Source organism: Urtica dioica, chromosome 10 (genome assembly GCF_054948205.1).
Source record: "Urtica dioica subsp. dioica isolate 48M chromosome 10, U.dioica_male_clone48M_v1_H2, whole genome shotgun sequence".
Taxonomy (NCBI): Eukaryota; Viridiplantae; Streptophyta; class Magnoliopsida; order Rosales; family Urticaceae; genus Urtica; species Urtica dioica.
This window is the reverse complement of record NC_142765.1, coordinates 772974-800573: the sequence shown is the minus strand read 5'-3', so window position 1 is coordinate 800573 and position 27600 is coordinate 772974. Positions and strand designations below refer to the sequence as shown.

Here is a 27600-nt window from a genome sequence, read left to right as displayed (position 1 = left end):
AATTACTATGGCTGAAGATATCAATTATTTTTAGAAAAGAATATATATTTATGGGAATGTAGCCCAAACACTATAATTATTATATATAGCATGGACAAATTACAATGTACGTATGAAAGAATCATCAGTATACACAAACCACCAATATGGTAATAAAACATCAAACACAAAAAAAGGAAAGGCATTTCATTCTATATCAGCAAAATCAAGCTACGACAAAAAAAGCTTGAGGCTGAGGCCATATGATGATATGAATCAAACAATGTCGGATCGTCTTGGTCTCGCAGCAGAAGCGGAGTTGATTTGGAAAGAAGAGCCGTTGAATGAAAATCTCGGGACGCTATTATTGTAGTTTTCGGTGGCCGAAACGGGATGTTGAGGGTACAGTGTCGGCGGCGGAGTCAGATTCCGCTGCGCCGGAAGTGGCGGTAGTGTCGTCTTGTTGTTGTTGTTCGTGTATTTGTAAGCATCGCTATAAATACTATAATACAATAAAAAAAAAAATAAGAAAAGAGTAAATTATAGGGTTAATTATCATATAATTTTTTTTTCCTTGCAAAATAATACCTCACTCGTTAGCTTATTGTGCAAAATAATATCCTGATTCCTGACATTTTTTATACATTACCCACAAATTATGCAAATTTAAACTTAAATTTTTAAATTAATGCAAATTTATCATATTTGATAATTGAATAGGGTATTGTTTTTCAGATACTGAATAGGTCCAGGTACCATATATTATACAGTTGAAAAATGAGGGTACTATGTGGTTCACCCTAAGTTATTTCTGTCACTCCTAGAGGGAAAAAAAGTAAGTAATTTTCATCATCATAATCAAATTTATACCTATCATTCTTGTATGATCGATCGTCGTCGTTTGAGGGATCATCCAATCGCTGTACAGGTCTTGGAACCGGAGAAGTAGACCACGAACTCGAAGCAGGTAATTCGTCCGAGAAGTACCTTCTCCTTATCAACTGAATCACGATAAATAAATAAATAAATCGGATTTGGTTTATCCCGTTCATAATATGAAAATAAAAAAGAGAGCACAAACCATCTGGAAAAATTTCATCAGCGCTTCTTTGTCGTATCTCGATTCCTTCGCAGCCTGCAGAGACGAATAAAACATTTGCCCAATTTTTCAAAGCATGGAACTCAAAGGAAACTTTTAATATATTTTCTACGATGAAAAGAGAATGCAATTTGATTAGGCTTTTTGAGTTCCAAAAACTCTAGCTTGAGGACGGAGTTTAATTTGTATGAGAGTGAACAAAAACCCGTTTACATTCACTTCTTCCTTTTCTTTTTCATGCCATGACATTTAAAAGCTACACACTTAGAGTGTATCCAAGCCCTGATCGCGTGCCTAATTTCCACAAATTAACGAGTAGCAATCTATTACGAACTGCTCGGATACAAATTCGATACGAGCTGGTATTTTTATATCAACCAAACCATAATATAAATACAATAAAATAGCCAGTCCCGGGCATTTGAGAGGAGTCTATGGTCACTCATACAATTTCCATGCCTTTTACTCTACCACCCTCTCTTATTTACAAGCTCACAACTTTTACATATTCTATAGCTCAGTTCCTTTTCATGCCATGACATCTAAAAGCTACATACTAAGAATATAATTAAATCTCCCTTAATGCCATGCCATGACATTTAAAAGCTACACACTAATTTAATTAATTATAACAGTGTATCCAAGCACCGATTGCCCAATTTCCACAAATCAACGAGCGGGAATCTATTACAAACTGCTCCGATACCAATTTGAAACGAGCTGGTATTCTCCGAAATATAATCTAAATATATTTTCAATTTCAATGTATGGTCTATGGTCTCTCATGCAATTTCAATGCCCTTTTCTCTACCACACTCTCTTATTTACAAGCTCGCTAACAACCTAATAAATTATTCTACCGTCCTTTTACAATCGAAATTCATGACAAAAATCTTACCGCGAGAAGTCCTCCGGAGCTAGGGAAAGTCTCGGTGAGAGGAAGCTCGTCGCTGGAGGGAATTAGGCCTTGCTTTTCGACCCAATGGCGAGCCATGTCAACGAGATTTCCGCTGCTTCCTCTTCTCCGGTCTTTGGCAGCCACGTCGGCTTTGTTTCCGATCACCAGAAACGGAACCGGAAGACCACAAGGACCGCCGGAGCTCAGCGGAGCTGAAAACGTTCCCGACGAAGCAATCTCGGAGGCCCATTTCTGTAGGCTCGCTTTCGTCCTCTTTTGAGACAGGTCGTGGACAAATATAACACCTGATATGGACGAAAGTGATATCAATAAGACACGTATTTCTTTTGGGGAAAAACAAAACATATGGCTCCTCAGAACGAGGTTATTTTTTTGTATTAATAGAAGAAGCTCAATAGAATTCAAAAAGAAATAGACACGGAAAGCTTTGGTTAAGCCAAAGCAAAGAACTAACTAATCGCACTGGACTACTCTCTAGAAAAATCGCCAAATAAAAGTAACTACCCTCTGAAAAAACAAGAGGAAAACTAGAGAATATATGAAGCTATTAGCTCCTAATGACGATTATTTTCTTTTTTTAGAATTTAATAAGAAAACTATACATAAAGGCTTTGTTAGGCCAAACCAAAGTACAAACTAAATTGCACCAGACTAATCTCTAACTAAATCGGTCAAAGAAAAAGAGCTAAATTCTGAAGGAAAAAAAAACAGAGAGAGAGAAATCACTCAAAGAATGTAATTAAGTGTCTTTCGAATTAAAAAATAAATTGCATTAAGCGGGTCAACAAAGAAAGAAGTCAACCGTTGATCTGAGAATAGAAAAGCGAACGGCAATCCTTGTATCGTTCGTGGCCCGAAATGTCCCAAAGCTCCACGAAAAAATCTCTCTCACTATCCCCTTTTATACTGCTCGAAGAACTACCGGCATTTCCATAAGTAGTGTGCTGTGTTGTGTAATTGAAACCAGTAAACACTATGAACTTTACATAATGAGAGAAACAGAAAACAGAGAATGTTGTGTCTCACCTTTACAGAGACTGTACATCCGATCGTTTGGGAAGGATTGGAGATTGAAGAGCCTTTTGCAATCAGATGAACAAGAGACGTTTTTCCAACACCTGACGAAAAAAAAAAAAACAACAAATTCAGAGTCTCCTAAAAACCCTAAATTTCTGAGAATATCTCAAAGATCAGTAAAAATCGACAATCAAATGTTAGAAAGTAGATACACACCTGAATCGCCAACGACGAGAACTCGAACCTGACCACAAGGCGGTCCTCCATTTTGGTCTTTGTTCTCTCTCTCGCGTTCCCTCCAAAACATGGTTTCAAAGGTTTTAAATGCTTTCCAAGCAGAGAAATTTAGAATCTAATTTCTCGTTCATACGATCGAGTCTCTCATCCATTCAACAGACTTGAAGAGCATCGATTTCATCAAGCAGATTCAGATTCAATCCTGTTCTTAGATCGAAATGGAGCCAAGACCCGAAACCCCCAAATTTTCGTGTAGTTACGAAACAAAGGCCAAATTGAGTTCAACTTGAAATGAAGAAAGTTCGAAGCTGGGTTTGGCTCCAAAATTCAGTGCCAAAATATGAGATCTGAAAGGAATCAAATGCGAAGGAACGAACGAGTAAAATGTTGTGCGATTTACAAAAAAAAAAAAAAAGAGTGGTGCCTTTTAATTTAATTCACGGTTTGATTAACACTCTGATTTACGTTCACAATTTTTTTATTATTCTAAAGTATTCTTTTTAAATGTAGCTTAATCTTCTATTGGAAAAAAAAATATTATATAAAAAATTGTTGCTTATTCTCGGGCACTGTAATAAGCGGATAGGTAATTTATATTATGTGGTCCCTGATCTTATTATATTTTTGCAATCTCGCTTCAAAACCATTTATTTATGGTCATGCCCAAGTTTAAAACGACATTTTAAAACGTACTACTTGACATTTCTTTCGATAATCAATGTCTCATTAATAATTGGACCCTCAGATATTAAAGACCAATTAGAGACATCAGTCTTAAATTAAGTAAATTAATTATTTTTAAGGTGATTTTGTAGGTTGCTGTCCTTTTTTTTTCCCTTTCTATCAATTAAATATTGGCAAATTCTCTTTAGTTTAATTTAAGAGAGTAATTCCGCTCTTGAAAAAGCCTTTGTAGGAAGTTGTAATAATGATACAGTCACACTTGGGTAACAATTCAGAAGGAACCCATTGACGTTTTAATATTTAATTGAGAAGTTGGAGTACTAAGTTGCAAAATTTACTGATTCATATGTTAATTGAATACATTTTTTTTTTATAAATCAAATTAAAAAATTGATATAAAAAAAGCGATATCAAAACGTCTTATTTTATCGTTTCTTTTTTGCTAGTTTCAACTTTCAACAATGGAAACAACTTCTTTTTGGTATCTGTCAATAAGAGCCCACGAAAGTTTCACGGTGAACCGAATTTTCACCGATCAAAATCTGCGAGGATTTAGGGCTTGGCTCTGGATTTTACACTGAACATGTGACAAAAGCCGATCACGAGTGTTTTTACCTTGAATATGCGACATCGATTTGATTATTTTACCTTGACATTTGATACATCGAGTGTTTGCCCGGGGTAGAACTCTTATAGAACCTCATATTTACAAAAGCCGATTTGGCTTCTTCACTCATCTATTCGACGGCTTTTTTCCGTGCCTCCTTGCCTGTAACAAATTTATTTAAATTGAATTTCAATAACCCAAGAATATGAATGAGTAGATGAAACAATCAAAATGAACCAATGGTCTTTTTCTTACATCAGTAGCAATTATGGCATGTACATTTGAAAATTATGCAGTTATATATAATAAAATTAATAAATAAAAATGGAAAAATACAAAATATACCTCTCGGTTGGCTCTCTTGGCTTCCCGAACTTTTTCCTTTACAAACTCCTTCGTTAAAAAAAAAAAAAAAAAAAAAAGACAGATTATATGACATGAAGAAAATAAATAAAAAAAAACATATAAAGGAGTGTATCACACAAAGTTTTATTACAAATTTACCTTGATTGGTCTTTCTGATCAGCAGGTAATAATTTCTCCTCTTCGATCAGCTTGTTGTGAACTCCTAGAAAACAGAAACAATTAAAAAGCCAATGTTTATACACGTGCCTTTTACTTACATTGATATAACAAAAAAGCTCTTTTATATGTATGACGACACGGGACGACTTTAATTTTTTTTTTCCTCTTACCACTCTGTTTCTCACTCCCTTTTTTCTTTCTCTCTCTCGTCTTCTCTCTCTTTCCAACGCGCGCAAGCGCGTATATTCAACTAGTATATATATATATATATATATATATATATATATATATATATATATATATATATATATATATATATATGTGTGTGTGTGTGTGTGTGTGTGCGTGTGTGTGTGGGAGTGTGTATATATTGGAGAAGAACCCGAGGGAGAAGATCAGGGGGTGGAGGAAATCCCTATAAAATGACAAGGGTCTTTTAGCTTGAATATGAAATTTCGCCCAAAGGGGATATTTTGCTTGAATAGGAAATCCCTCTAAAACACCTATTTAGGGACCAAAAATGGCTCAAACGAAATAATTACGAGCTAAATTGTCAATGTAAGACTATAATAACAATGAGGATCTAGTTTGATTATTAGTAAAATTATTGAGAGGGGGCTAATTTATATATTTTTGGGGTAAAAAAATTTTTAAAAAAATTTTTGAAATTGGGAAAAGTGAAAAAATAAATAAAAAATTTATGAAAAGTGAAAAAAAATAAAAAATTTCGTATACATGCATGCATTCTTTTTTTCCCTTTTTTTCTAATCGAAATAACGGCATGCATAATATTCGTTTTTTTTTTTTATCATTCTTGAACATGCAAAACTCGGAACGTGGTATCGTATTGAAGCTGCTCAGGTGCGATTTGCACTGCTGGGCTTAATTAATAGAGAATTCATATTTTCGCCTATATATGTATATATTTTAATGTTTGAGTGACCCGAAATCTTAAATATTTTGTGTTTACGAAGGTGTTGAGAGTATTCAGCATTATTAAAATTGGTTTCTAATTTAAGCATCTCTAAAATTGCATGTAAATATTAATAAAATTATTTAAAATTCATTACAGATCACAAACAAGCACTACGCATCCATGACTATACTCTCTTACTCTTTGTAGAAAGAGAATTTAAGAGCATGGCCAAATGGCGCAATAGAGAGACAATCTATGGGAGAAATAATATTAAATCATACTAAACAAACCAAAATTAAATTAATCATAACACAAATGTGTCAAGGATTGATGGTTGGGACAATCCAAATGGGAGGTTGTTTATTCAAGGTGTGCAAATATTCTGAATCTAAACCGAAGTAATAATCAAAGGTACGAGTGGGCTAATTCCATTCGAATTAGAAGTCGGATTTAGAGAATGGGCTAGGCCCACAACCGATAGAATGCTAAAGGTTTTTTTTTTTTTTTTTTTTTCTCTCTCTCTATTTGTTTTCTCGTATGAAGATCAATGAAGTGAGGACCCACAAATTCGAATCCTTAACGGATAAGGATATCTGTCCAATGAGGAGAGGATAATAAAGGAAAGAAACTCGAATTTAGCCACTCCTTGTTGCCTCTTCCAATTTCCTCCGCAGCACTACTTTTTTCTTGTTGCATAGTCATCCTTCATTATTTTTAAACTAATATGTCTTGTCCAAAACAATTGAAAATAATTTAGGAAATTAAATCGAGAATTTACTCATTCGATTTAAACCATTTCCATTATATTTAAGACGATTCATAATTTATTCTCGCTCTTCGGACAATTTATTTAGCTCAACATATCACCGAATCTTCATTTGCAAAATTTAATTTATTCGAGACGTTCTCAAACCTTTATAAAAATCATTCCCAAATATTTTCTCAACCTTCACAAATATTCATTTTTTATTTTTTTTAAAAATCGTAGTAAATATTTATTTTCTCAAATATTGGACCATCATTTGCTCTCGCTAGAGACTTCTCTTTCAACAATTAGAAACTCAATTCTTGAAGAATTCGTTTATTTGTTTTGAGCGGTCACAATTTAAGTTCTAGAAAATGTCGCACTTCACATTAATTATGTTTGGTAGCTATATACTCGAACTAAACTATTAGTTTTGTAAAAGACTCGCACTTTCCAACCATGTGGCAAAGTAGCTCTATCCTTTTTTCGCTCCTCATACCTCATACGAAACAGAAGCGTTTAGGCCCTTCTCATTCTCACATCGGCGTCTTCGACTTCAAAGGTATATTTGGATTTAGTAAAATTATACTTTTTGAAACACGCATTAAAGTTTCGTATTCATAATTTTGACACTTTGTAAATGGTTTGAAGATTTAAGCTAAATGGATAAGGAGAATATGGATTCATATTTTGAACAATAAAGGATTTCCACGTATGATTAATATTTTTGAAAGATGCATTGAAGATTTTGACATTTTCTACGTGGTTTGAAGATTTAGGCAAAATGGCTCTTTATGTGTGTTTTATAATTTCATTTATACTTTTTGTGATTATCCTACTTTCAAAAATATTAATCTCTTTTCAAAATGTTTAATCATGCTTTCTAAAATACTTGCTAGATTTTTAAAGATGGTATTCTGTTATTTTTTGTGTTTTGAACTGAGATTTTTTTTTTTTTTTAAGCTTGATATAGAATATTGGAATATTGACACTTGTTGCTTCGTTTGGACGAACGTTTTGAAAAATAATCTACGCAACCTTGTTTGTGTGTTTTGGATAGTAGGATAATAATTTTCAAAGATACATTAATAATATTTTCACTAAGTTTATTACCTCGTAAGGTGTGTCTTGATAATATTTTTGAAGTTTTCAGCAATATAATAGCACTCAGTAGAAATAACAATTGAGAGCAAGGTAAATTTGATCTTGACTATATGTAGAAGTTGAGTCTATATTAATCTTTTTGAAGCCCGGATCAATTGTTTTGCCAGCATAAAATATCTTTTGAACAATTATATTTTGTGCAGGAACATGAAAATGGGACAATACCTATGGAGCCAAATCAGCCGGTTCGACGGTCACCAAGTGATTTTTAGAGAGATGTTTCTGAATTTTAGATGGGAGAAGAATTATTTGAAACTTAACTTGTGTACTTAAAGCAAGCAAACAATATCCGTACATATCTAATTAAAAACACACTAGACCAACTTGTTTTTGACATTTTAACACGGAGCACCTGATATGCAAATATCAATACATACGTACTTACATATGGCCTATCTACTTAGTACTACAATTCAGATATCCTCGTGTCCAGATTAATGCTAAATTATTGGCAAATATGAAATGATTGATAAATCCGTTTCCTATAACTTATCGAGTATTTTTACATTTGAACAGAAGCGAGGTCTCGAAATTTTTGATGTGTTTTTGAAGTACATCTTGACTATTCACATTTTTAGAGCATTTTGGAGCTATGACGGAAGATGCGGCACATTTGGAGCAAAACCGGGAAAATTAAGGAAATTGAAAATTATTTGATGCGCCACGTCAGCTCCAAAGTGCGCCCGATAAAGGATTTTCAGCCACTTTTTGCCTCCTCATCGGAAAAAAAGGGAAAGTTCAGTTTTAGCGAGAGAAATAAAAAATGAGTTTTTCATTTAAATTTTGCTTCCTCTATTTAAATTTTGTTCTAGTTTTTCGTTTGAGTTTTGAAGAACGAGGTGAAGAAAAAGAGGAAAATTGACAACTCTCCTCCAATCTTGCTCAATAATTTTTTTTCTTCATCTACTTCTTTTATTATTGCTCCACTGAATTACGCTAGTAGTACTCGTTGTTTTTTTCTGACCAAGACACCCCCCATTTTTTTTTAACGATTCCATAATTTTACCCTTTCCGAAATCTGGGGCGGACCGAGACTGGGACCGAATTAGTCCTTCACCGAAATCTGCTATAAATCTAGCTCTACCTGCAAGAAGTTATGATCAACAATATTATATGCATGGAAGCCCTTGATTGCCATTGCGACACGTGGCAATGCGGTGAGATTTAAGGTGAATGTATAGAAGCCCTAGCTGGTGTCTGAACGGTTAACCCGGATTACTCGGGGCCCACATGCTCATACTTAATGACCGAATTGCTTAATACAAAATTATTATATGCTTACCGATTCCATATATTGATTGTGGACTAATATACAGTGGAAAGAAATAAGGCAAAAAGAGAGTCTTAAGGAAAAGCTGATTGCATAGATTGACCAAAATCAAATTTCTTTCAACAAGGCTAATTAGTACACGTACTGTCTCCGCTATAGACTTCATTACAATGATTTCCAAATATATATCTACCACCCAGTTTGAACCTCCTAAAGCAAAAAAGAAATGGAATGACCTGACAGTCACTCCTCGCGGGACCAGGACCGGGACCGAATTAGTCCCGAACCGAAATCAGCTACAAATCTAGATCTACCTGCAAGGCCCGGCTTAATACACGAATATCTCAGACGGAGCGGATAGCCTTCATTTGTATATAGTGCTTCAAAATGAAATAAAAAAACAGAACATATAATTTTTTTACACCATACTTGCCTTTGACCTCTTCTGCTTTTGAGATACAAATCGCACGCCTTGTTTTGAAAGATCGAGATATTTTACTCTACCGTCGTCTAGTCTAACCGATACAGTCCCCGAACCATCCGCTACGTTCGCAACCACTCCCTTATGCCTGGACATTAAAAAAAAACTAATATTTAAAAAAAATGCCATCGAAGTGATTAATATTCGAAAGGCTTTCTAAAACACAAAACTCACCATGAGTTATCCGATTGCTGATGAACTTCAACCGCCTTTCCAATAGCATCTTTGCCCAATTTTTTCAAGATCCAATTCGCATTCATGATTTCATCAACCACGCTGTCGCTGTGCTTCGCGTCGGCTCCGACGATCGAAAGCTTCTCGAGTGACGGTCTCTTCCGTTTCGATCTCTGGCCCTTGATGAGACTACGTTCTTCATCTTGAGCCGTGGCAAGGAGGTTCTGGTTGTCGATAATACTAGGGTTTTTGAACTTGAGCCTCAGCAACGGCTTCGAGTCTTTGGGCACGGACTGTGTTTGACCATGGCTGTCCTTGTCCTTGTCCTTGTCTTTGCTCTCGGTCTGTGTCCCTAACTTGTTCTCCGATTGTTTCCTCACATAAACCTTATCAGCTCGAGGAGTGGGAACTTCACTGCGGGCTTGTTCTGGGGTCGTGGTTTCGGAAGTCCTGAACTTGCCCAATTTTATACTTCCGACCTTCAAACCCTTTATTTGACCGGCGTGATCATTTCTCGCTGCCAAAGTGCACAAGACTTGATTATCGTTCACATAATAATAGGGATACATAGAAACCAAGTGTTGGTGGTCCAGTGGTCAGGTTCTTGGTTTATTTTCAAGAGGTCCCGAGTTCGATTCTCACCAACACCTGGGTACCCACCTAGCAATTGCTAGTGTTTCAAGTTCCCAAATGTTGTGGTGTCAGGCAGGGAACAATAAAAAAAAAATTATAAAAAAAAAAAAGGATACATATGCACAATTGCACATATATCGGAGAAAAACAAAAAACCATTGATGAAAGAAGAGATAACAAGCTTAATACCATCGCCGTTAGTAGGGTCACGCCTGTCCGTCACAGGCTTGTCGTTTGTTCTCCGCCAGCTCGTGTGTTCAACACCTGATCAAGAACATAATAGTACAAGTCAGACATAGTAATACGGGAATCCAGAGTTTGTGTGTGTGTATATATATACCATTAGATGGCAACAGTTCTTGATCTTTTTGACCCGTTGACGCATCGGAGCGAGGAGAGCTGGCTACATTTATTTTCCGAGCACCTAAGTTAATGACGAGTTTTTTCCCTTTCACGGGAAGCTTTCCATTGTCTTCTACGGCATCCACATCAACAGACTTGTCATTCTTGATTCTAACAATTCTCGAAGCCCTATCTTCATCCTTCACCATCACTTCATTGACAAGCTTTTGCTTCGAAACTCCAGGTTTATGCTTGATCGGGTTAATCTCGTCCATATGACTCATACTTCCGGCAATAGGAGAGGAAAACGTTTCCGGTACTTCGACTTTTCGAGACAGCAATCCGTTGTGGCCCGATATGTATCCAAAGGGTTGACCATCATTATGAGCTTCGCAACTTGGATCAAGTTTTGTAGCAGATGTTTGGTATCCCTTCTTCTTGGCAGACCCTTTACTACCGTATTTTTTCCCGTGATCTTTGGCCTTTTTCGGTGACTTCTCTGCCAACCCTTTCAGAGATAATTTCAGAGACCGTCCAAATTCATTCTTGGCTACTATAGCGGCTTCTTCTTCATCATCATCAGAGTATGGTGATATAGAAAATATTTCATCTTGAGTCGGCAATCCTGCAGCGGATCTCAAATTTGTGATAAGATCTCGATCCGCTTCGTCCTTTCTCCTCCAAAGTTCTTTCACAGCGTCCTCGAGATCTGTGACCTGAACATAGTATTCAAAGCCCAAAAGAAAAAAAAATGTCGGAGAAGTTATTATACCACCTTGAATGGGTCAAAGATGTAAAAGAGGGTGGTTGAAAGAATTTCGCAAACCTGATAACTCTCTCCACGACAGGTGGCGCACTTGTACTGGAGTTTCCCATCCACTTGATACTGCAAGTATTTTTCATCACTGCAAACCAACATTTTCTGGGTTAGAATCCATATATATTTTTACATTTACATCTTTTACACAAAGGGTATATTTCTACATAAGAATTTAAAAATTCATATTGCTGGAAACAAAAACCACAAAAGGTCAAGCCTTCAAAAAGTTATGGTAACAAATTATGGGCCAGAAACAATAGAAGCTAATAATTCACCTGATATCATCACATTGGCAATGAACCCATCTTTCGCAAACATCACAGCAGACCATTGGAGTTGATTCGGAATCCCTATAGACCTACAAAGTTTGACAATAAACGCAATCCAGATTCCATGTCAGTGACGCAAAGCAAAAATTAATTCCACCAAAGAAGTGTAAGTGAGATATAAATCACCACCTTCAAACAAACAGGGCAATAATTCCCCTTTACAAAAAGCCTTCCACAAGCGTCACAACAAGTGTACCCCAAAAACCATCTGCCAAGAGAAATAAACCGTGATAAATGAAAACAAGCAGCGCCAATGTTAGCAGCCAGAAATGCTTAATGTAAATAAAAATTAGAGAAAAAATAAATCCCTAACCACGACTGGGAGGCCACGGAACTTATAAGAAGGTTAGTTATTTAAAGCCAATGTACTTCAAGAACAGATTAAAGTTGTGAATAAATGTTTATTCTCATGTGATGACTTCAGTTTTGAACAAGGCATGTTCTATATTCGAACCAGCTTGTAAACCCATAGTTCAACATAAAATCCCATTCATTATACAAAGATTCCGAAATTCTTAGCAAAAGCTATAATTGAGCCATCATTTAAGAACTATTACCTCACACTCAAACCATTTCCTGGGACAGTAGAGTCGCAGCTGTGACACCTTGTATGTTTTGGGCACAAATAAGGGCCAGACGAAACATTCTGAAACATCCATAAAAAATAAAAATAAAAACATCAGAATGCAATTTTCAAATACAAACAAAAAATGAAACTGAATCAACACGCACGCAAACCCACCTTATGAGAAGGGTGTTGGCAGTAACAATGGTAAGCACCATCGCACCTTTTACAGAACATGAACTTGTTGGGATCTCCAGTTCTACGGCACACCTATCCAACAAAAGGGAGAATAAAATGCGTCATCACATTTGTAAGACAAAAGAACAACATGAAGAGTTCACAATAACCTAAAAACATCATTAAGTCTGTTATTACCTCACAAATTCTGCAAGACGGGCATGTCCACGAACTCCAATGAAACAGATCTATGGATAAGCCTCGGTGATTAGAAATATGTGCGGAATTTTAGCCTGAAATCAACTTAAAAAGGATGGTGAATCGTACCTCGATGTTGAGCCCAATTTTTCAAGCAATTCCTATGGTACTTCTTGCTACAGCTTTTGCAAGAAAGCATCTTCTTTGCTCTCTCACTCCCTTCGTTCTCTCCAGAAAAGCAGATTCGGCACATCACATTAACATTTGACTGCCCTTGCTCTTCTCTTGCAAGACCACCCTCGCATTCCTGTTCGATGAGCAGCGTATATTCAAAGACAAGTTAAAGTCTTTAGGTTCATAAAAACTGCAATTTTACATGGTAGATATTTAGGGAAAAAGATGTAGTGTTGTAGCAATCTTAATTAAAAAAACACTTGGGACTATTAAAAGTCGATTTTCTTCCACCGAAACCAAACATCAATGAAGCAACCCCAAAGCCAACTAAGAATAGTCAATTCTAAGCTCAAGAAGTTAACTTTTAAGTCAGAAGTTCAATCATTTAGAAACACTTTTCACTCACATCCTAGTAACACCACTCGCCCACAGATTCACAAGAAGCCTCAAACTAATAAATTCAAAAATCGCACAGCCACAGAGACAAAATTCAAAATCAAGAACCAAAAATCGAACAAAAATAATCTCACCACCAAATCACCAGACTCGAACCGCCTCGCGAAATCCTCCGCGGCGACCATGGCCGCGGCGGCCTTGCGCTGCAGGGCGGAGCGCTTGGCCTGCGCCGACGCCGCAGCAGCCTCGTCGTCTCCGGCGACGGCATCTCCGACCGGAGGTAAAATCGGAATCGGAAGCGGCGGCGGAGGAGCGGGGATCCTCGGAACGGCGACCTGGATCGTCTCTTTCCCGTCCGTAACCCTAATTTTCCATGGATCTTCGAGGAACTCCTCAAGCCTCCGAATTTGGCCGAGGAAACCATCCTTGGCCTTGGCGGTCGCGAGGCTCCGAGGAAACCCTAGCTTGCAGAAGCAGATTCTTCGGCTGCGAGAGAGAACGAACCAGAGTGAGAAAAAAAAGTGAGGGAAAATATAGTGAAAGGGCTTTTTAGAGTAACGAACCATGTAATTGGGCAAGCTACGTGAAATGCCATATTGAAGGAGCGAGAGATTTCTTTTGATTTTGAATTTTTCGTGTGTTTTTAGAGATCGCTCGCAAAAATAATAAAAATAACAATAATAATAAAATAAAAATTATGTGTGTGTGTTGTCTTAAATATAAATAATATAAATAATATAAATAATATAAATAAAAATATAGTAGTAGTAGTAGCGTAGTTACTGTGATGGAAAAAAGTGGAGAGAAGAGCGACTGCGTAAAGGAAGAGTAGATATATAGCGAAGGACAGGTTGGGGCTCATTTGCAATTTCTATAGTTGTTAGGGTCCGATACTGAAATCTACGTTTATATGCACCACATGGACGACGGATAATCAAACAACAATGCTCGGTGAGTTTGCAAATATACGACATGTCGTTTTTTAACATAAGAAATTTCGTCTGTAGACATACGAGTTCGATAGTTCGTTTGAAAGATAAGAAATGTCGTTTTTTAGAAATACTTGTAAAGTACGACAATTCGTTTTTTTAATATACGACATGTCGTTTAATGGACCAGGTAACACGACAATAATCCCCGTTTCCTTAAGAAATTGACAATAACTAAAATATAGCTAGTATAATAATGATAAATCTAGCAACTAATTTATTGCAACAAATATATATATATATATATATATATACACACATATTCACATATTCTAAATTGACGATACAAAACAAAATTCCAAAATCAAGAACACGAATATAACCTGAAAACCCATACTACATAATTAAATGTGCTTTGTATGAAAATAACAGAAAGATCTTTTTTATGTAATTTATCCATGTATTTATATAGAACTGCGAGTGCTACTAAATAAATTTCAAAATAGATACAAAAATAAGCAAAATCATATTTCTCATAAGTAAAATCAGTTTAAGTGGTCACTTTTTTATTACGGTAATCAATGGTGTCAAAATAAAATACAATAAAAATAATTGTTGAGAGAACCTTAATCTGGCGCCTCCTACAAATTTGATTTACTGTAGTTCGTTCATTATTTGTCTGTGGCTATATCTTCAACTGATTTTCTTGTTAGATGGTGTTTTATTTTTAAATGTCGTTATCTGGTCAATTCATTTTCTTGTTAGATGTCGTTTTAGGCCGAGCGACATTAAGGGCCAATCAAGCAATTCAATATAAAATGTGCAATCAAGGGATTCACTACAAACAAGTTAAAATTAGAGGCTTCACTACACAGATTCTAAAATCAAAGAGTAACTTGAGGAAGAAGCAAAACCATGAACAATGCTAGTTCAAACTTCAACTTAAGAGTTATGAAACTATTAACAGGAAAACGAGCTACATTTCCTGAAACTATTACAAACCATATCTCACTAAAGAAGCTTATGAATCTTAATCATCCTCGTCAAAGTCACTGTCATCACTGATCTCTTCCACGTCATCGTCATCGTCATCGTCGTCCTCGTTCTCATCGGAATCACTCACCACATATCTCATTTGCTTACGGTTCGACCTCACAGGCCTCGCTCTCGCTTTCACCGCCGCTTCCTCCGAAACCGCCGGAGATTCCATTTCTTCTTCTTCTTCTTCCTCGGCAATGGCTTTCCCGGCCGCCCTTCCCAAAATCGAGCCGCTCTTCTTGTTGAACGGAGATTCCCTCATCTTCCTGACCTTCTTCTCCGGCGAGATCTCCGCCTCCGCCGCCGGCTTCAGCATCTCCGTCAGAAGCTTCTGGCCCAACAACTGCTCTTGCTTCTTCGCCGCCGGGCCTCTCTTCTTCGCCGGAGCCGCCGCCGCCTTTCCCCTCGGAGCGGCCTTCTTTTTTCCGGCGGGTTCGGCCTCGAAGTCGTCGTCGTCGTCGTCGTCGTTTTTGTCTAAGTCGACGATGTCTTCTTCTTCTTCGACGACGACCACAGGAGCTTTCTTCTTTCTCGGCGCGGCAGCTCTTTTCGCCGGTGCTTTCTTTGTCACCTGTGGAGCTTCTGAGAGAGAGAGAAAAGTCAGTCCAAAGTAAATCTTATGCAAAGGTCTTTTCTTTCAAAATGGGTCGTTATAGTTTTTACCTGTTGATTGTTCTGGGGACGAGTCGAGGTTATATGCAGCGAGGCGGTCTTTGAGCTCGAGTACTTCATCATCGTCGGTGTCATCGTCGCTCACCACTATCTTCTTAGACGCCTGGTTTGAGAATAATGATAATCATGAGATCATTGATATCCAAAAACGGGTGCGAAAAAGGAAAGTGATTAGTTCAAGGAACAAACACAGACCTTAGTAGTTGCTTTTTTAGCAGGAGCTTTGGCTTTCGGCTTCGCTGGCTCGGGAGCTTTCTCTGGAAAAAGCAAAGTTAAGCCAAAATATGTTAGCCATCCGAAATGATTATTAATTTTTTTTCTTCTTTCAAAAGCAAGCCTTTTTTTGTAGCTTACCGATATCCATTGCTGAATCAAATGTTTGCGTGATTTCCTCTACAGCCTCAGCACTTGTGGCCTTCTTAGTATTCTTTCGCGGAGCCTTCGGTGCGGCTCTGGAAACTTTGGGAACAGCTCCGATTTGTTTGCCTTTGGCTTTCTTTCTCGCCTCGTCAGCTTGAGCGTCGCTTTTCTCGAGCTCCTGAGATAAAAATACAAAAAAAAAATGTCAAGCCACGAAAGATGTTTAGTAAGTCGGAGAGGAGAGATGAGACAAACGTATCATACGTCTAGTTCTTTCTCAAGCACATCGAGATCTTTGTCCCACAGCGACTTCGGAGTTGATTTTCTGAGTTCATCGACGTCGCTGTTGAGCTTGTCCTTCTCTCCGCAGAGTGCTTGGACTCTCTCGAGGGTCAAAGTTCCGATTGCCATGGAGAGTAGATACTCGTAATCGCTGATCCGAACCGTCCCAGCAGCCTCGGAAGTAGAGTTTTCCTCTGCATCTTCGGTATCCTCAGTTGCCCCGGCCACTTCTGGCTCGGCAGATTTCGCTTTCTTCGGGAAAGGAGTAAATCCTTTCTGTTGCAACTCAACAAACAGATCTGCTCTCTTTCTATTGCTCACAACGATCTCTCCGCTTACGACACCAAGGATAAACCTGACCTTGTTTTCCAGTTTCAATAGCTCCAATTCCAGGTTATCCAGTAGAACTCTCTGCATTTATCATAAAACAAGAGTCAGTAAATACGTTATTGACTCGACGGGACTGTGAAAAATTCATTAAAATAGCGCGTTAGGCTTGCCTTTCTCTTCTCATAGTATTCAAGCCTCAGGTGGAAAAATTCTTCAAGAACTGCAAGCCAAAAATGACAGAGAATGAGCGAACCGAAACATTAATACATGCTCAAATGAATAGTTTAAAAAAAAAACAAAAATACTAACTTTGTTCCGGCGTGTCGTATTTCTTGATCACACCACTCGCATCAAACACGTGCATGTTGGTTGTGGATATCGAATTGGTCAACTTGAGTTTTTTTAGAACGCCCTCTTGCTTAATCGCCAGCAAAACCTCCTCAGTCAAATGGATCAGCATATCCACTGAGCTGTGATCGCTGTGCTGCGTGAAACCCTGCAGCCACAAAAGCACACATGAGAAAAGAACTAAAAAAAAATTACAGCTATTTTTAAAATATTTGATAACTTACCTGGATGAAAGGATCTTTGGCCTTGTCGTTCCCGAGAGAAATAGATTCCAGAAACTCCTTGTAATCCTGAGTCCACCTGCGAACTGGAAGCTCTGTCACCCTCAACGTTGTCTCATTCAACTCCTCTATCGTTCCTGTCACAGTGAAGTTTCCTTCCTTTGAATTTTTCACGATCGTCCCTTTGAATCCACGGTACCACGGAGTCATTGGCACCATTTCTTCTCCGGTCAGCAATCGCCTCACGTTGGCAATGATATCTCTGGGATTGTAGTTCGGGATGTATGAACTCCAACCCGTCCCAATACCCTCACTACCATTGACAAGTACGGTCGGGATTATAGGCATGTACCTGCATAAAACACACAGCTTGATAAGATATCATCCGTTGTTTTGCTGATCTACATTGTGTCACGGGTTAAAAAATATATATTATATACCAAGCAGGCTCGATTGATTGTCCATCCTCATTCAAGTAGTCAAGAAGGAGGTCATCGTCCTTCGGGAAAAGAAACCTCGTGATAGGAGAAAGTTTCGTGTATATATAACGAGCACTGGCATGATCTTTGCCTCCCTGAGAAGTGACAAATTATATATGTTAAATGAAACATATACAGAATGGTGAAAATTCAAGTAATCTTTTGGATTAAAAAAAACAAAAGAGCACTTACCAGATTTCGTGTTCCAAACTGTCCATTGGGTTGAAGAAGGTTGATATTGTTACTACCAACATAATCTTGAGCCATTCCGATGATTGTGCCAGCAAGACTCTGCTCCCCATGGTGATAGGCTGAGTGCTCAGAAACGTAACCGGAGAACTGAGCCACTTTCGCTTCTTTCACAAAGTTCCTCTTGAAAGAACAGAAAAGGATCTTTCTCTGGCCAGGCTTTAGGCCATCTACCACTGAAGGAATAGACCTTTGTAGATCAGCCAGAGAAAATAATATCAGTTCCTTGTGAACGAAGTCACTGTATTTGATGAGCGTCTCTTTCTGGTCCAGGTGGGTTCCAGGCTGTATGACAACAAGAAAAGGAAAATCAATTCTTGGTCTTTTTTTTCTTGGGAAAGCAGAGATGTGAATGCTAACAAGTTAAAATTTCCTTACCACAAACCCACGAAGCCAATTCTTCCTCTCTTCAATCTTTTTCTTACTAAACGCGAGCTCGATTGCCTCTCCATCTTGTTCATTAACCCAAGCAAAGTCTTTCTTGTGCTTGGCCAGATTCTGGAAGTACTCTCTTCCTTCTTTGGATGTGCTGGTTCCCAATCCCTACATCACATGACATGGTTTAGGTATGCGATAAAAAAATAAACTGAATAAAGACTAAAGTTTGTTTTGGCTTAAAAGCTGAAAGCACACACCTTATAGTACTTGATGGTCCAACCATGTGCATTACCAGTCAGACTCTCCCTCCATGTCTCGTACTGAGGCATCGTGTAAAAGGATAGCTCTTTTCCATTTTTGTGTGTTGCCTGCATGGTTCATGGAACATATTTTCAGAATATTTCAATCCATGACCAAAACCTTCAAATTCGATTACAGAACTTGAAACTTAGATTAAATGTTAATTATGGGAACCAACCTTCACAATCGGGGTTATGAACTCCACTAAGAAGGAGGGGACTTTAAGGAGGGAAGGCCAAAAGGAATGGATGAAGTTGATCAATAGGCCCTTGATGTGAGAACCATCATGATCCTGTAGAGAAAGAAAAAAAAATTAATCGTTTGTTCTTATAGGTGCCCTGAAATAAGCAGGAAAAAATAAATGAAAAACTAGAGAGCTCAAGTGATCAAACCTGATCGGTCATAATCATAAGATGACCGTATCTTAACGACTTTGCATTGATGTACTCCTTATCTTGCTGCAATCCGAGGATCCTTTTGATGTTTTTAATCTCTTCATTGTCCCTGACCTGAGTGACACTCGCTTCCCTAACATTAAGCAGTTTACCCCTCAGTGGGAAAACCCCATAATGGTCTCGACCCACAACCGAGAGCCCGGCCATCTATATAAATCGACAGTGTTAAAAACTGTATTTACAGAAATGAATTAAAAAAAGCTCAATTGGGATTGAATAAAAACAAAAAACAAACTTACTGCAAGAGCCTTGGCTGAATCTCCTTCAGTCAAGATTAAGGTGCACTTTTCTGAATTTCTTGTTCCAGCCTCATTAGCGTCCTCAAGCTTTGGGATGTTGTGAACCCTCTCTGTTTTCGTACCATCGGTTTTCTTAAGGTCCTTGTTCTGCTTGAAATTAGCCCACGAAAGAAGTGTATCCACAACCCCGGACTTTGAAACTGCGGGTCAGAAGTCACACAGGTATTTAACTCGTAAGCATAACGGAGACAAATAGTAGTCGTCACAAACTCTGAAAGATAATTGAAAGTACCTTTCTTTAAAAATTCAGTTGGTAGTTCACATTTCGAGCCAAAACTGCTTGGACGAATCGTGAGTGTTTCTTTGGTTTGAGAATCGAACGCAGGGTTGTCAATAAGTGCGTTGACAAACACCCACAGATAATTCTTCACATTGTGAGCCTTGAGGTTGGCGTTCTTGTTTTTCTTGTTTACGATACTTATCAGATGGCTTGTGATCTGATTCGTTACGTGGTCGACGTGAGTTCCTCCCTTGATTGTGGCAATCGAATTCACAAAGCTAACCTGAAATAAGAATCAAAACAGACTCTCTGAATATAAAGTGCACAGCATATAGATAAAAACAATAGCAGTGACTCAAAACAACTGTATACCTGGTTAAACTGCCCATCACTGAGGCTCACACATATCTCCCACCTATCATTTACTTTCTCCGCAATTCTGAAACAAACAAAAAATTTATAAATATTTTAAGCAAACAAGATGTCAAAAACAAACCAAATAGTACTCTCACTGGCCGAAGGAAAGAGCAAATGTACCTCGGAAGAGGGGTTTCTTTGAACTTATTAGCAGAGCTCAAGTAGAGATCAACGTATTCCAAGAAAGACTTAACGGGGACTCGTTTCCCGTCCAGCTCAACTTTAACGGTCCTTCCGAGACAACCAGCCATGTCGATCACCCGCTTCTTCATCAGCGCAACCACATCATCTTCCAAGTGAGTCATGTTGAACTTTGCCAAATCAGGCTTGAATGTCACCTTAGTCCAGTTATCACTTTCCTTGCACTTCGTGATCGCCGGATCACTCTTTTTCCCCATGTTGTTCGAGAAGACCTTGCAAACAAAAAAAACGCACAAATAACCAAATTAATCAACTTGAACACGACTCGACTATTTTCTTTTACAGAAGCGAAATACCATAAAGGAAACAGATAAAAATCTCTAGACTATTTGATACTACAAACAAATTTCTTAAAAAAAAATGACGATTCAGATAGATTATATGCTGAACAAATCCTACATCGCAAATTCATAAGATATAAATCAGATTCAAACCAGCACGCAAATAAACCCTAATTTTAACTAAGCAATCAAAATAGTACCTAACCAAATAGTACTAACCTGCTTGTACTTCTTCTTTCTCTTCCCATCAGCTGTCTCGATAACGAACTCGGTCGAGAAGATGTTAGTGAGCTTCGCTCCGTAGCCGTTCCTTCCTCCGGTGGTCTTCTTCTGAGAGTCGTCGTAGTTGCTGCTCGTCAACAGGTGTCCGAAGATCAGCTCCGGGACGTAGACCTTCTCCTCCTGGTGGATCTCGACCGGAACTCCGTCGCCGTTGTTGTAGACGCTGATCGAGTTTTCTTCGACGTCGACGACGACTTTCAAGGTGTCCATGGAAGGATCTCTCTGCTTGTTGTCCGCGGCGTTGACCAGAATCTCGTCGAAGATCTTGTAGAGCCCCGGGACGAAGGAGACCGGTCGGTGGACCATCTCTTCGTTCTCGAAGACCCACAGAGTCTGAGTGTGCTTCTCCACGGAGCCGATATAGGTGTCTGGTCGGAGAAGGATGTGCTCCAGCTGCGATTTCTTCTGGTACATCTCCTCGATCGTCTTCTTCGACGCGCCGGCGCCGGCACCGGCTCCGGCGGCGGAATTGGCGGCGCTGCCGCTCTGCAGAGGCCGTTTCTTGTCGATCGCCGCCATGGTTTTAGGGTTAGTGTTTGGGATTGATTTTGCAGAGAGGAAAGGGTGAGAAATGGTTTTTAAGGTGTTTGAGAGACAGGAAAATAAACGTTCGACTTTGGAGATTTGAATTCGGAATTTGAATTTTGAAGTTTGGGCGGGATTGTGCTTATTGGGTTGGGCTCGCTGTTCTCGGCTGTCACGAAATACAAATTGGGCTATATCTGTCTCTATCGCAAACCCAAAAAAAATTATGTTTTAATTTCATAGACACCTATTTTAAAACCATGATTTCATTTTGAATAAAAAGGGGAAACTCGGTGAAAATTAAAATATATATATATATATATATATATATATATATGCAACTTTTAGAAGGTACCAACAGATTTGTGTAACCATCTACACATAACTACAGTTGTACCTGTAACTGTAACCTGTAACGGGATCGGTTCGGTTCAATTTTGACCATTTTCAATATCCGAATTCGAATTTTCGGTTTTGAAATTTTTTGTCCAATAAACGATCCAGTTTAGACCAAAAATAAAAGTTGGTTATTCAATTTCTTATATTCAACATCCATTTTCAATATTTGATTTTCAAAATTCGACTATTCGGTTCTTTAAAATTCGAATCCAATTTTGAAACCAGTTTAAAGAAACCGATTGTTCAGTTTTTAAAATCCATAATCACTTTGAAACTAGTTTTAAAATCATGTATAAAGGTATTACAATGATTAAATTATGAGTAAAACCGAATTATTCAACAAAAAATTAGCAAAATAGCCAAATGAAACGTTATGATTTGCTATTTAGCCAAGATTTTGTAAATACTAAGTAAATAGCCATTCCGATGACGTGGCCCGATAAAATGTTTTTTTATATCCGAAAATTGCCCATTAGCGTTTGAATTTTGAATTACTAATTTGAATTTTCGGATGAAATTTATTCTCGAAATTTTTTGAATTGTATTTCCAGATATAAGTGTGAACAGGATTTAGTCTATTAATGATCCCTTTATTTTAGAAACTAAATGGACGTGGCAGTTGTAATTTTTTTGTTTCTTTTTATATATTATTTCTTATATTTTCGGCCAGATTTATATTGCATCGTCTGTTATTTAAATTCTTGTTTCTAACGCCCAAAAATTATTTCTTATATTTTCGGCCAGATATTATTTCTTGATATCTATAACATTCTCGCTTCCGCTTCGTCTACCACTGCTCGCGCGGGTGCTTCCCTCTAGGCTAGGGATCAGTAAAACTATGTAAATATGATCAAACCACCGATTTGTTTATATATTAATAAATTGTTAATATCTCTTGTAAATTTTAAGTTGATTTCTGTAGGGATTAGTAAACTTATGTAAATAATGTTGGTTGAGTGTTCATTTACATTTGCGTCAATAGGTTATTTACCCAGATTTACATAAGTCATGTTTCAGTTTAACCAATAACATCAAAATATATAGGTCTTAGTAATGACAAAGTTTACTCATATATATGTTTCTTTGGATTAACGAAGAATCCAAGTACCAAAAGAGTTAGCAAACATAAATCTCAAAATACACATCATTAAGTAATAGAATAAAGTTTGAAATCCTGCTGGTGAATTAAAAAGCAAGATAAACGGTTTAGACATCGTCGATGTTGAGTGAGAAACTAGGCTGGTTGCTTGGATTCTCATCAACCTGCTTTGTTACTTTCTTCTTCGTGACATATGGTGAATGTAGCATTGCTGGTTTCTTTATAACGCGTTTTGGTCTCTCATTTATGGCATGCTTCACTGCAACTGGTTCGCCGTTCTTCTTGAGACGCTTTTTCACCCCTGTTTCTTCCTTTTCGGTTGGAGCTTTTTCGTCACCAACATTCTTTACAATAAACCAAAAATAATTGTTACATTTTCATTAACAAAATTTTACCATCCACATTAATATATGGTTTACTATTACTATTACATTAATAAATATGTGTAAATAAAGAAAAGGTACAAAAAAACTGTCTGATATTTACTACAAAATATGTCGACTACTATTGTTTTATTCTAACATCCAAACTCAGCAGTAAATATGTGAAAATAAATATTTAATCCAAAAAACTTAGACTATCCAATATTTACTCAGATTTACTGCAAAATATGTCGCCAACTATTATTTTCTTTTAACATCAAAACTCATCAATAAATATGTGTAAATAAATATTTGGTCCAAAAAACTTAGACTATCCAATATTTACTCAGATTTACTGCAAAATATGTCGACTCCAATTTTTTCTTCTAACATCCAAACACCCAGTTAGAAAACGCATTCACAATGATATATCGGGAAAACTAACACACTGATACATGATTTCATTTTACTGCGCATCAAGATATAGATATAACACATCAAGATTTATATACAAACCCATTCCAACAACTTTAAACATTCAAAAGGATTTACAATAAACATAATAATCATTGAATGACACAGGATTTTGTATTTAAATCACAATAGTCGGATCCCCCAAATTTCATTGTGATGAATAGGGTTTTGTGTAAATTTTAGGATTAATGACCAATAATCCACGGATTCATTACACATAGGGAGAGGAATGTTCAATACCATCTAATTTCAAAATCGATTCCAAAAAAAAAAAATTGTAAAATTTTAATATGTAAATCGAGTTTGAACATTAGTAAATAAGAATTCCAATCGCAAAAAAATAACACATGCATACCTCTTACAGCCGGAGAGATGAGCTGGTCTGAAAAATATTTGCAGTTCGTCGGAAGTCGCCAAAATAATTACAGTTCGTCAGAGAGAGGAGCTGGTTTATGAAAATATTTTTGGGAGCGATTTTTTTTCTTCTTAATGGTAGAGTAAATATCGGTGGGAAGATGATAAGTTTTAAATGCAGTTATTACTTCCTCGATTCTCGGAATCACATTACCTATTTTATTATTTTTTTTAAAGTCAACCGTGTGTTATGGGCGGGAGAGTCTGAGCGTTTTGGTAAATTTAGAAATGTCTTAAATGGTATCTGGTTATTTACTTAGTATTTACAAAACCTTGGCTATTTAGCAATTCTAAAGGTTTTATTTGGCTATTTTGCTAAATTATCCATTATTCAATCGGACTAATTAAGTGAATTGTTGTCATTTACTATGATTATGTCAAAAGCTTCCATTTACGAACTCGAACTGGTACTTAGACCGTCAAGAGCTACAAGGAGAGCAAATCAGCAGCAATGATTTCTTCGAACACTTGGCATGCGCTTTCGATGTCACTGGACACATTCAAGACCCTTGCCATCATGAACTTCCATTGGCTCGGACTCAGCTTTCATAGAGACTCACAAAGTTCGTCACCAGCATAAAAGAAAAAGGAGGAAGCATTATTCGCTTCTTCTTCGTGGCGACACGGACTCCCCAAGAAAGCCAGAATACAACCTCCATATCATGAACACCACACCATTCACCTTAAAATCAATTATTTGAATTACGATTTAGGGTTTTGGATTGATTGCATGCATATATGGAAAAAGGAATATTGGAGGTGGAGAAGAGGAAGGATAAAGAAGGGATAGAAACAATGCTCATACCAAACCCAAAACTCTCACCGGCCTTGCGCCGTCGGGAAACAACATTGTTCTTGTAGCTGCCTCATCATGAACTTCGGCGACGAATCGAAACGCTCAAGCTAATGAAGAGGGTACATTATTAATTTTATTTTATATTTTTTTCCTCAAATTATTCATCTTATTTTAAAAATACATAATTTATATATTCATCAAATCAAAGCCCTCCACATGTACTTTTTTAATGATTAACGACATAAAAACATACGATGCAACCAAAATGTAATATTATGTATTTTTGTCGCAAAAAGAAAAAATAAGTACATAAATATTATTTCAAGTAAATTTTAAATATTTTTGCCTATAACTAATTTGAAAGATGATCATGTATTCAAAGTAGTAGGTCCTACAAGCACATGGGGATGCCTCTAAAGTAGCGCCACGGTTTTGGAATTCCCAATTTGAGATGATATAGCTAATCGTCAACTGAAATATTAAACAACAGCTAAGAGCGTCTCCAGTGGAGCGCAATAACCTCCCTGTTATTGCGCTAGTGCCCCCACTGGAGCGCAATAAGCCACGCTATATTAGCGTGGGAAGTTATTTCCCCACAGTGCAGCGCTATTTGTAGCGCTGCACTGTTTACGCGTTAAAATTTTTTTTTTTTTTTTTTTTTTTCTCTTTTAGGTTTTAAAATTTACCCAAATGCCCAAATTGTATATAATTACTTAATATTTACCCCTAAAATTATTTAATTTATATAAAATTTATTATTGTGCATAATTTAAAAGACAACAATATTTTAAAATACAACAATGATATTTGCACATTGCAAGAAAATTATAATATTAAAACGGTCATAATCAACTAATACCAAACACAATTACATTAGCAATTTAGAAGAAAGTCAACAAAAAAACTCAAAAGACATTAAAAACACAATGCAACAAAATAAAATAACAATAGATAAACTAATATTCTGGAAGATTGGTGCCGGATCCCCCGAGACCGGTAAAATATTGAGAATATGAATCAGAAGTCGGAGGTGGTGCATGGGATTGTTGTTGTTCAAGCCTCTTTTGCATAATTTTCGCTTGTTCGGCTTGAACATATGCCCGAACCTGTGGATCTGGTATTGAACTTAAATCCCGGAACAATATTTTATTTTCTTCCTTGATTTCTTTCAATTCCAAGTGGCGTTGCCTGATAACACTTGTCTTCTTCAATTGCTCAAGAAGTTCTTTATTTCCTTCCTCAATACCACTAATTCTAGACATTATTCCATCATCCACTTTTTTTTTTAATTTGGCTTTCTTCACCCCAATCGGCCGCTCAGGAGGAGATGGATGTCTAGCAGATTCAGGAGTTGGATTTTCTGACTCTTGTGGGCAAGATGAACCTCGAGATGTTTGTCTTGCACTTGAGGCTCCATCTTGGAATTTTTCAAAATTCTTAATAATGTTCCACACATGATCAAACTTCCAACCTTTCTTGAATTTTTCATCTTGTGAAAGCAATACTTTAGCTTGATCCATCTAAAAGTTGATAAAACAATGGTTAAGTAAAAATCTAATCGTGAGAAAATAATAAACTATATTACTCACAATATCTTCAGTTGAAGCACCGCTTGGGTGTCTATTCTCAATTTGTCGAATGCATGCATGCATCTTCCTTGTAGCTTTCTCAATCACTTGAATACGGCACTGGATTGATCGCGTCGAACGCATCTCTGAATCCGGACTTTTGCCGTTGTTGTAAGCTTCCGCAACACGAGTCCAAAACTGATCGGATGATTGGTATATACCGATGATTGGGTCTTGCGAAATCTCCATGTAAACCCTACAAAGGAGTTTGTCTTCATCTCGAGAGTAATTAGAAGCTCTAGACATTTTTTTTAGTAAGGTGAGTGATGTGGTGAAATTACAACTTATGAAGACAATATTTATAGCAAGATTCTCACGTTTCTCAACTCATTCTGACGCGATTTGACTACTCACTTACAAGATTCTCACGTTTCTCAACTCATTCTGACGCGATTTGACTACTCACTTACAAGATTCTCACGTTTCTCAACTCATTCTGACGCGATTTGACTACTCACTTACAAGATTCTCACGTTTCTCAACTCATTCTGACGCGATTTGACTACTCACTTACAAGATTCTCACGTTTCTCAACTCATTCTGACGCGATTTGACTACTCACTTACAAGATTCTCACGTTTCTCAACTCATTCTGACGCGATTTGACTACTCACTTACAAGATTCTCACGTTTCTCAACTCATTCTGACGCGATTTGACTACTCACTTACAAGATTCTCACGTTTCTCAACTCATTCTGACGCGATTTGAC

General features: G+C 37.3%; 4 protein-coding genes across 4 annotated transcripts; all 4 read right to left on the bottom strand.

The window, feature by feature from the left end:
* Positions 1-22: 22 nt before the first annotated feature.
* Positions 23-3650, bottom strand: LOC149382839 (Ras-related small GTP-binding family protein). The gene is made up of 7 exons (XM_089627604.1): positions 3231-3650; positions 3024-3115; positions 2800-2941; positions 1977-2281; positions 1061-1114; positions 850-980; positions 23-481 (listed from the first exon to the last, which is right to left on the bottom strand). The coding sequence occupies exons 1-7, from the start codon at positions 3319-3321 to the stop codon at positions 256-258; spliced, it is 1041 nt and encodes a 346-aa protein (XP_089483730.1). The 5' UTR covers positions 3322-3650; the 3' UTR covers positions 23-255.
* Positions 3651-9229: 5579 nt separating this feature from the next.
* LOC149382838 (PHD finger family protein) lies at positions 9230-14165 on the bottom strand. The gene is made up of 13 exons (XM_089628773.1): positions 14015-14165; positions 13586-13937; positions 13011-13188; positions 12882-12931; positions 12684-12776; positions 12499-12587; positions 12071-12149; positions 11888-11970; positions 11619-11697; positions 10791-11508; positions 10640-10714; positions 9818-10334; positions 9230-9731 (listed from the first exon to the last, which is right to left on the bottom strand). The coding sequence occupies exons 1-13, from the start codon at positions 14044-14046 to the stop codon at positions 9581-9583; spliced, it is 2496 nt and encodes an 831-aa protein (XP_089484899.1). The 5' UTR covers positions 14047-14165; the 3' UTR covers positions 9230-9580.
* Positions 14166-15199: 1034 nt separating this feature from the next.
* On the bottom strand, positions 15200-21791 carry TOPII (topoisomerase II). Its single transcript, XM_089628365.1, has 19 exons — positions 21130-21791; positions 20549-20841; positions 20384-20450; positions 20024-20294; positions 19732-19931; positions 19430-19639; positions 19216-19329; positions 18995-19105; positions 18738-18902; positions 18303-18644; positions 18072-18205; positions 17635-17983; positions 17372-17558; positions 17233-17282; positions 16715-17143; positions 16445-16628; positions 16286-16347; positions 16082-16193; positions 15200-16000 (listed from the first exon to the last, which is right to left on the bottom strand). The coding sequence occupies exons 1-19, from the start codon at positions 21709-21711 to the stop codon at positions 15411-15413; spliced, it is 4452 nt and encodes a 1483-aa protein (XP_089484491.1). The 5' UTR covers positions 21712-21791; the 3' UTR covers positions 15200-15410.
* Positions 21792-26123: 4332 nt separating this feature from the next.
* Positions 26124-27149, bottom strand: LOC149382836 (uncharacterized). The gene is made up of 2 exons (XM_089629447.1): positions 26851-27149; positions 26124-26781 (listed from the first exon to the last, which is right to left on the bottom strand). Exons 1-2 carry the CDS (start codon positions 27133-27135, stop codon positions 26218-26220), a joined length of 849 nt encoding a protein of 282 aa, XP_089485573.1. The 5' UTR covers positions 27136-27149; the 3' UTR covers positions 26124-26217.
* Positions 27150-27600: the final 451 nt, after the last annotated feature.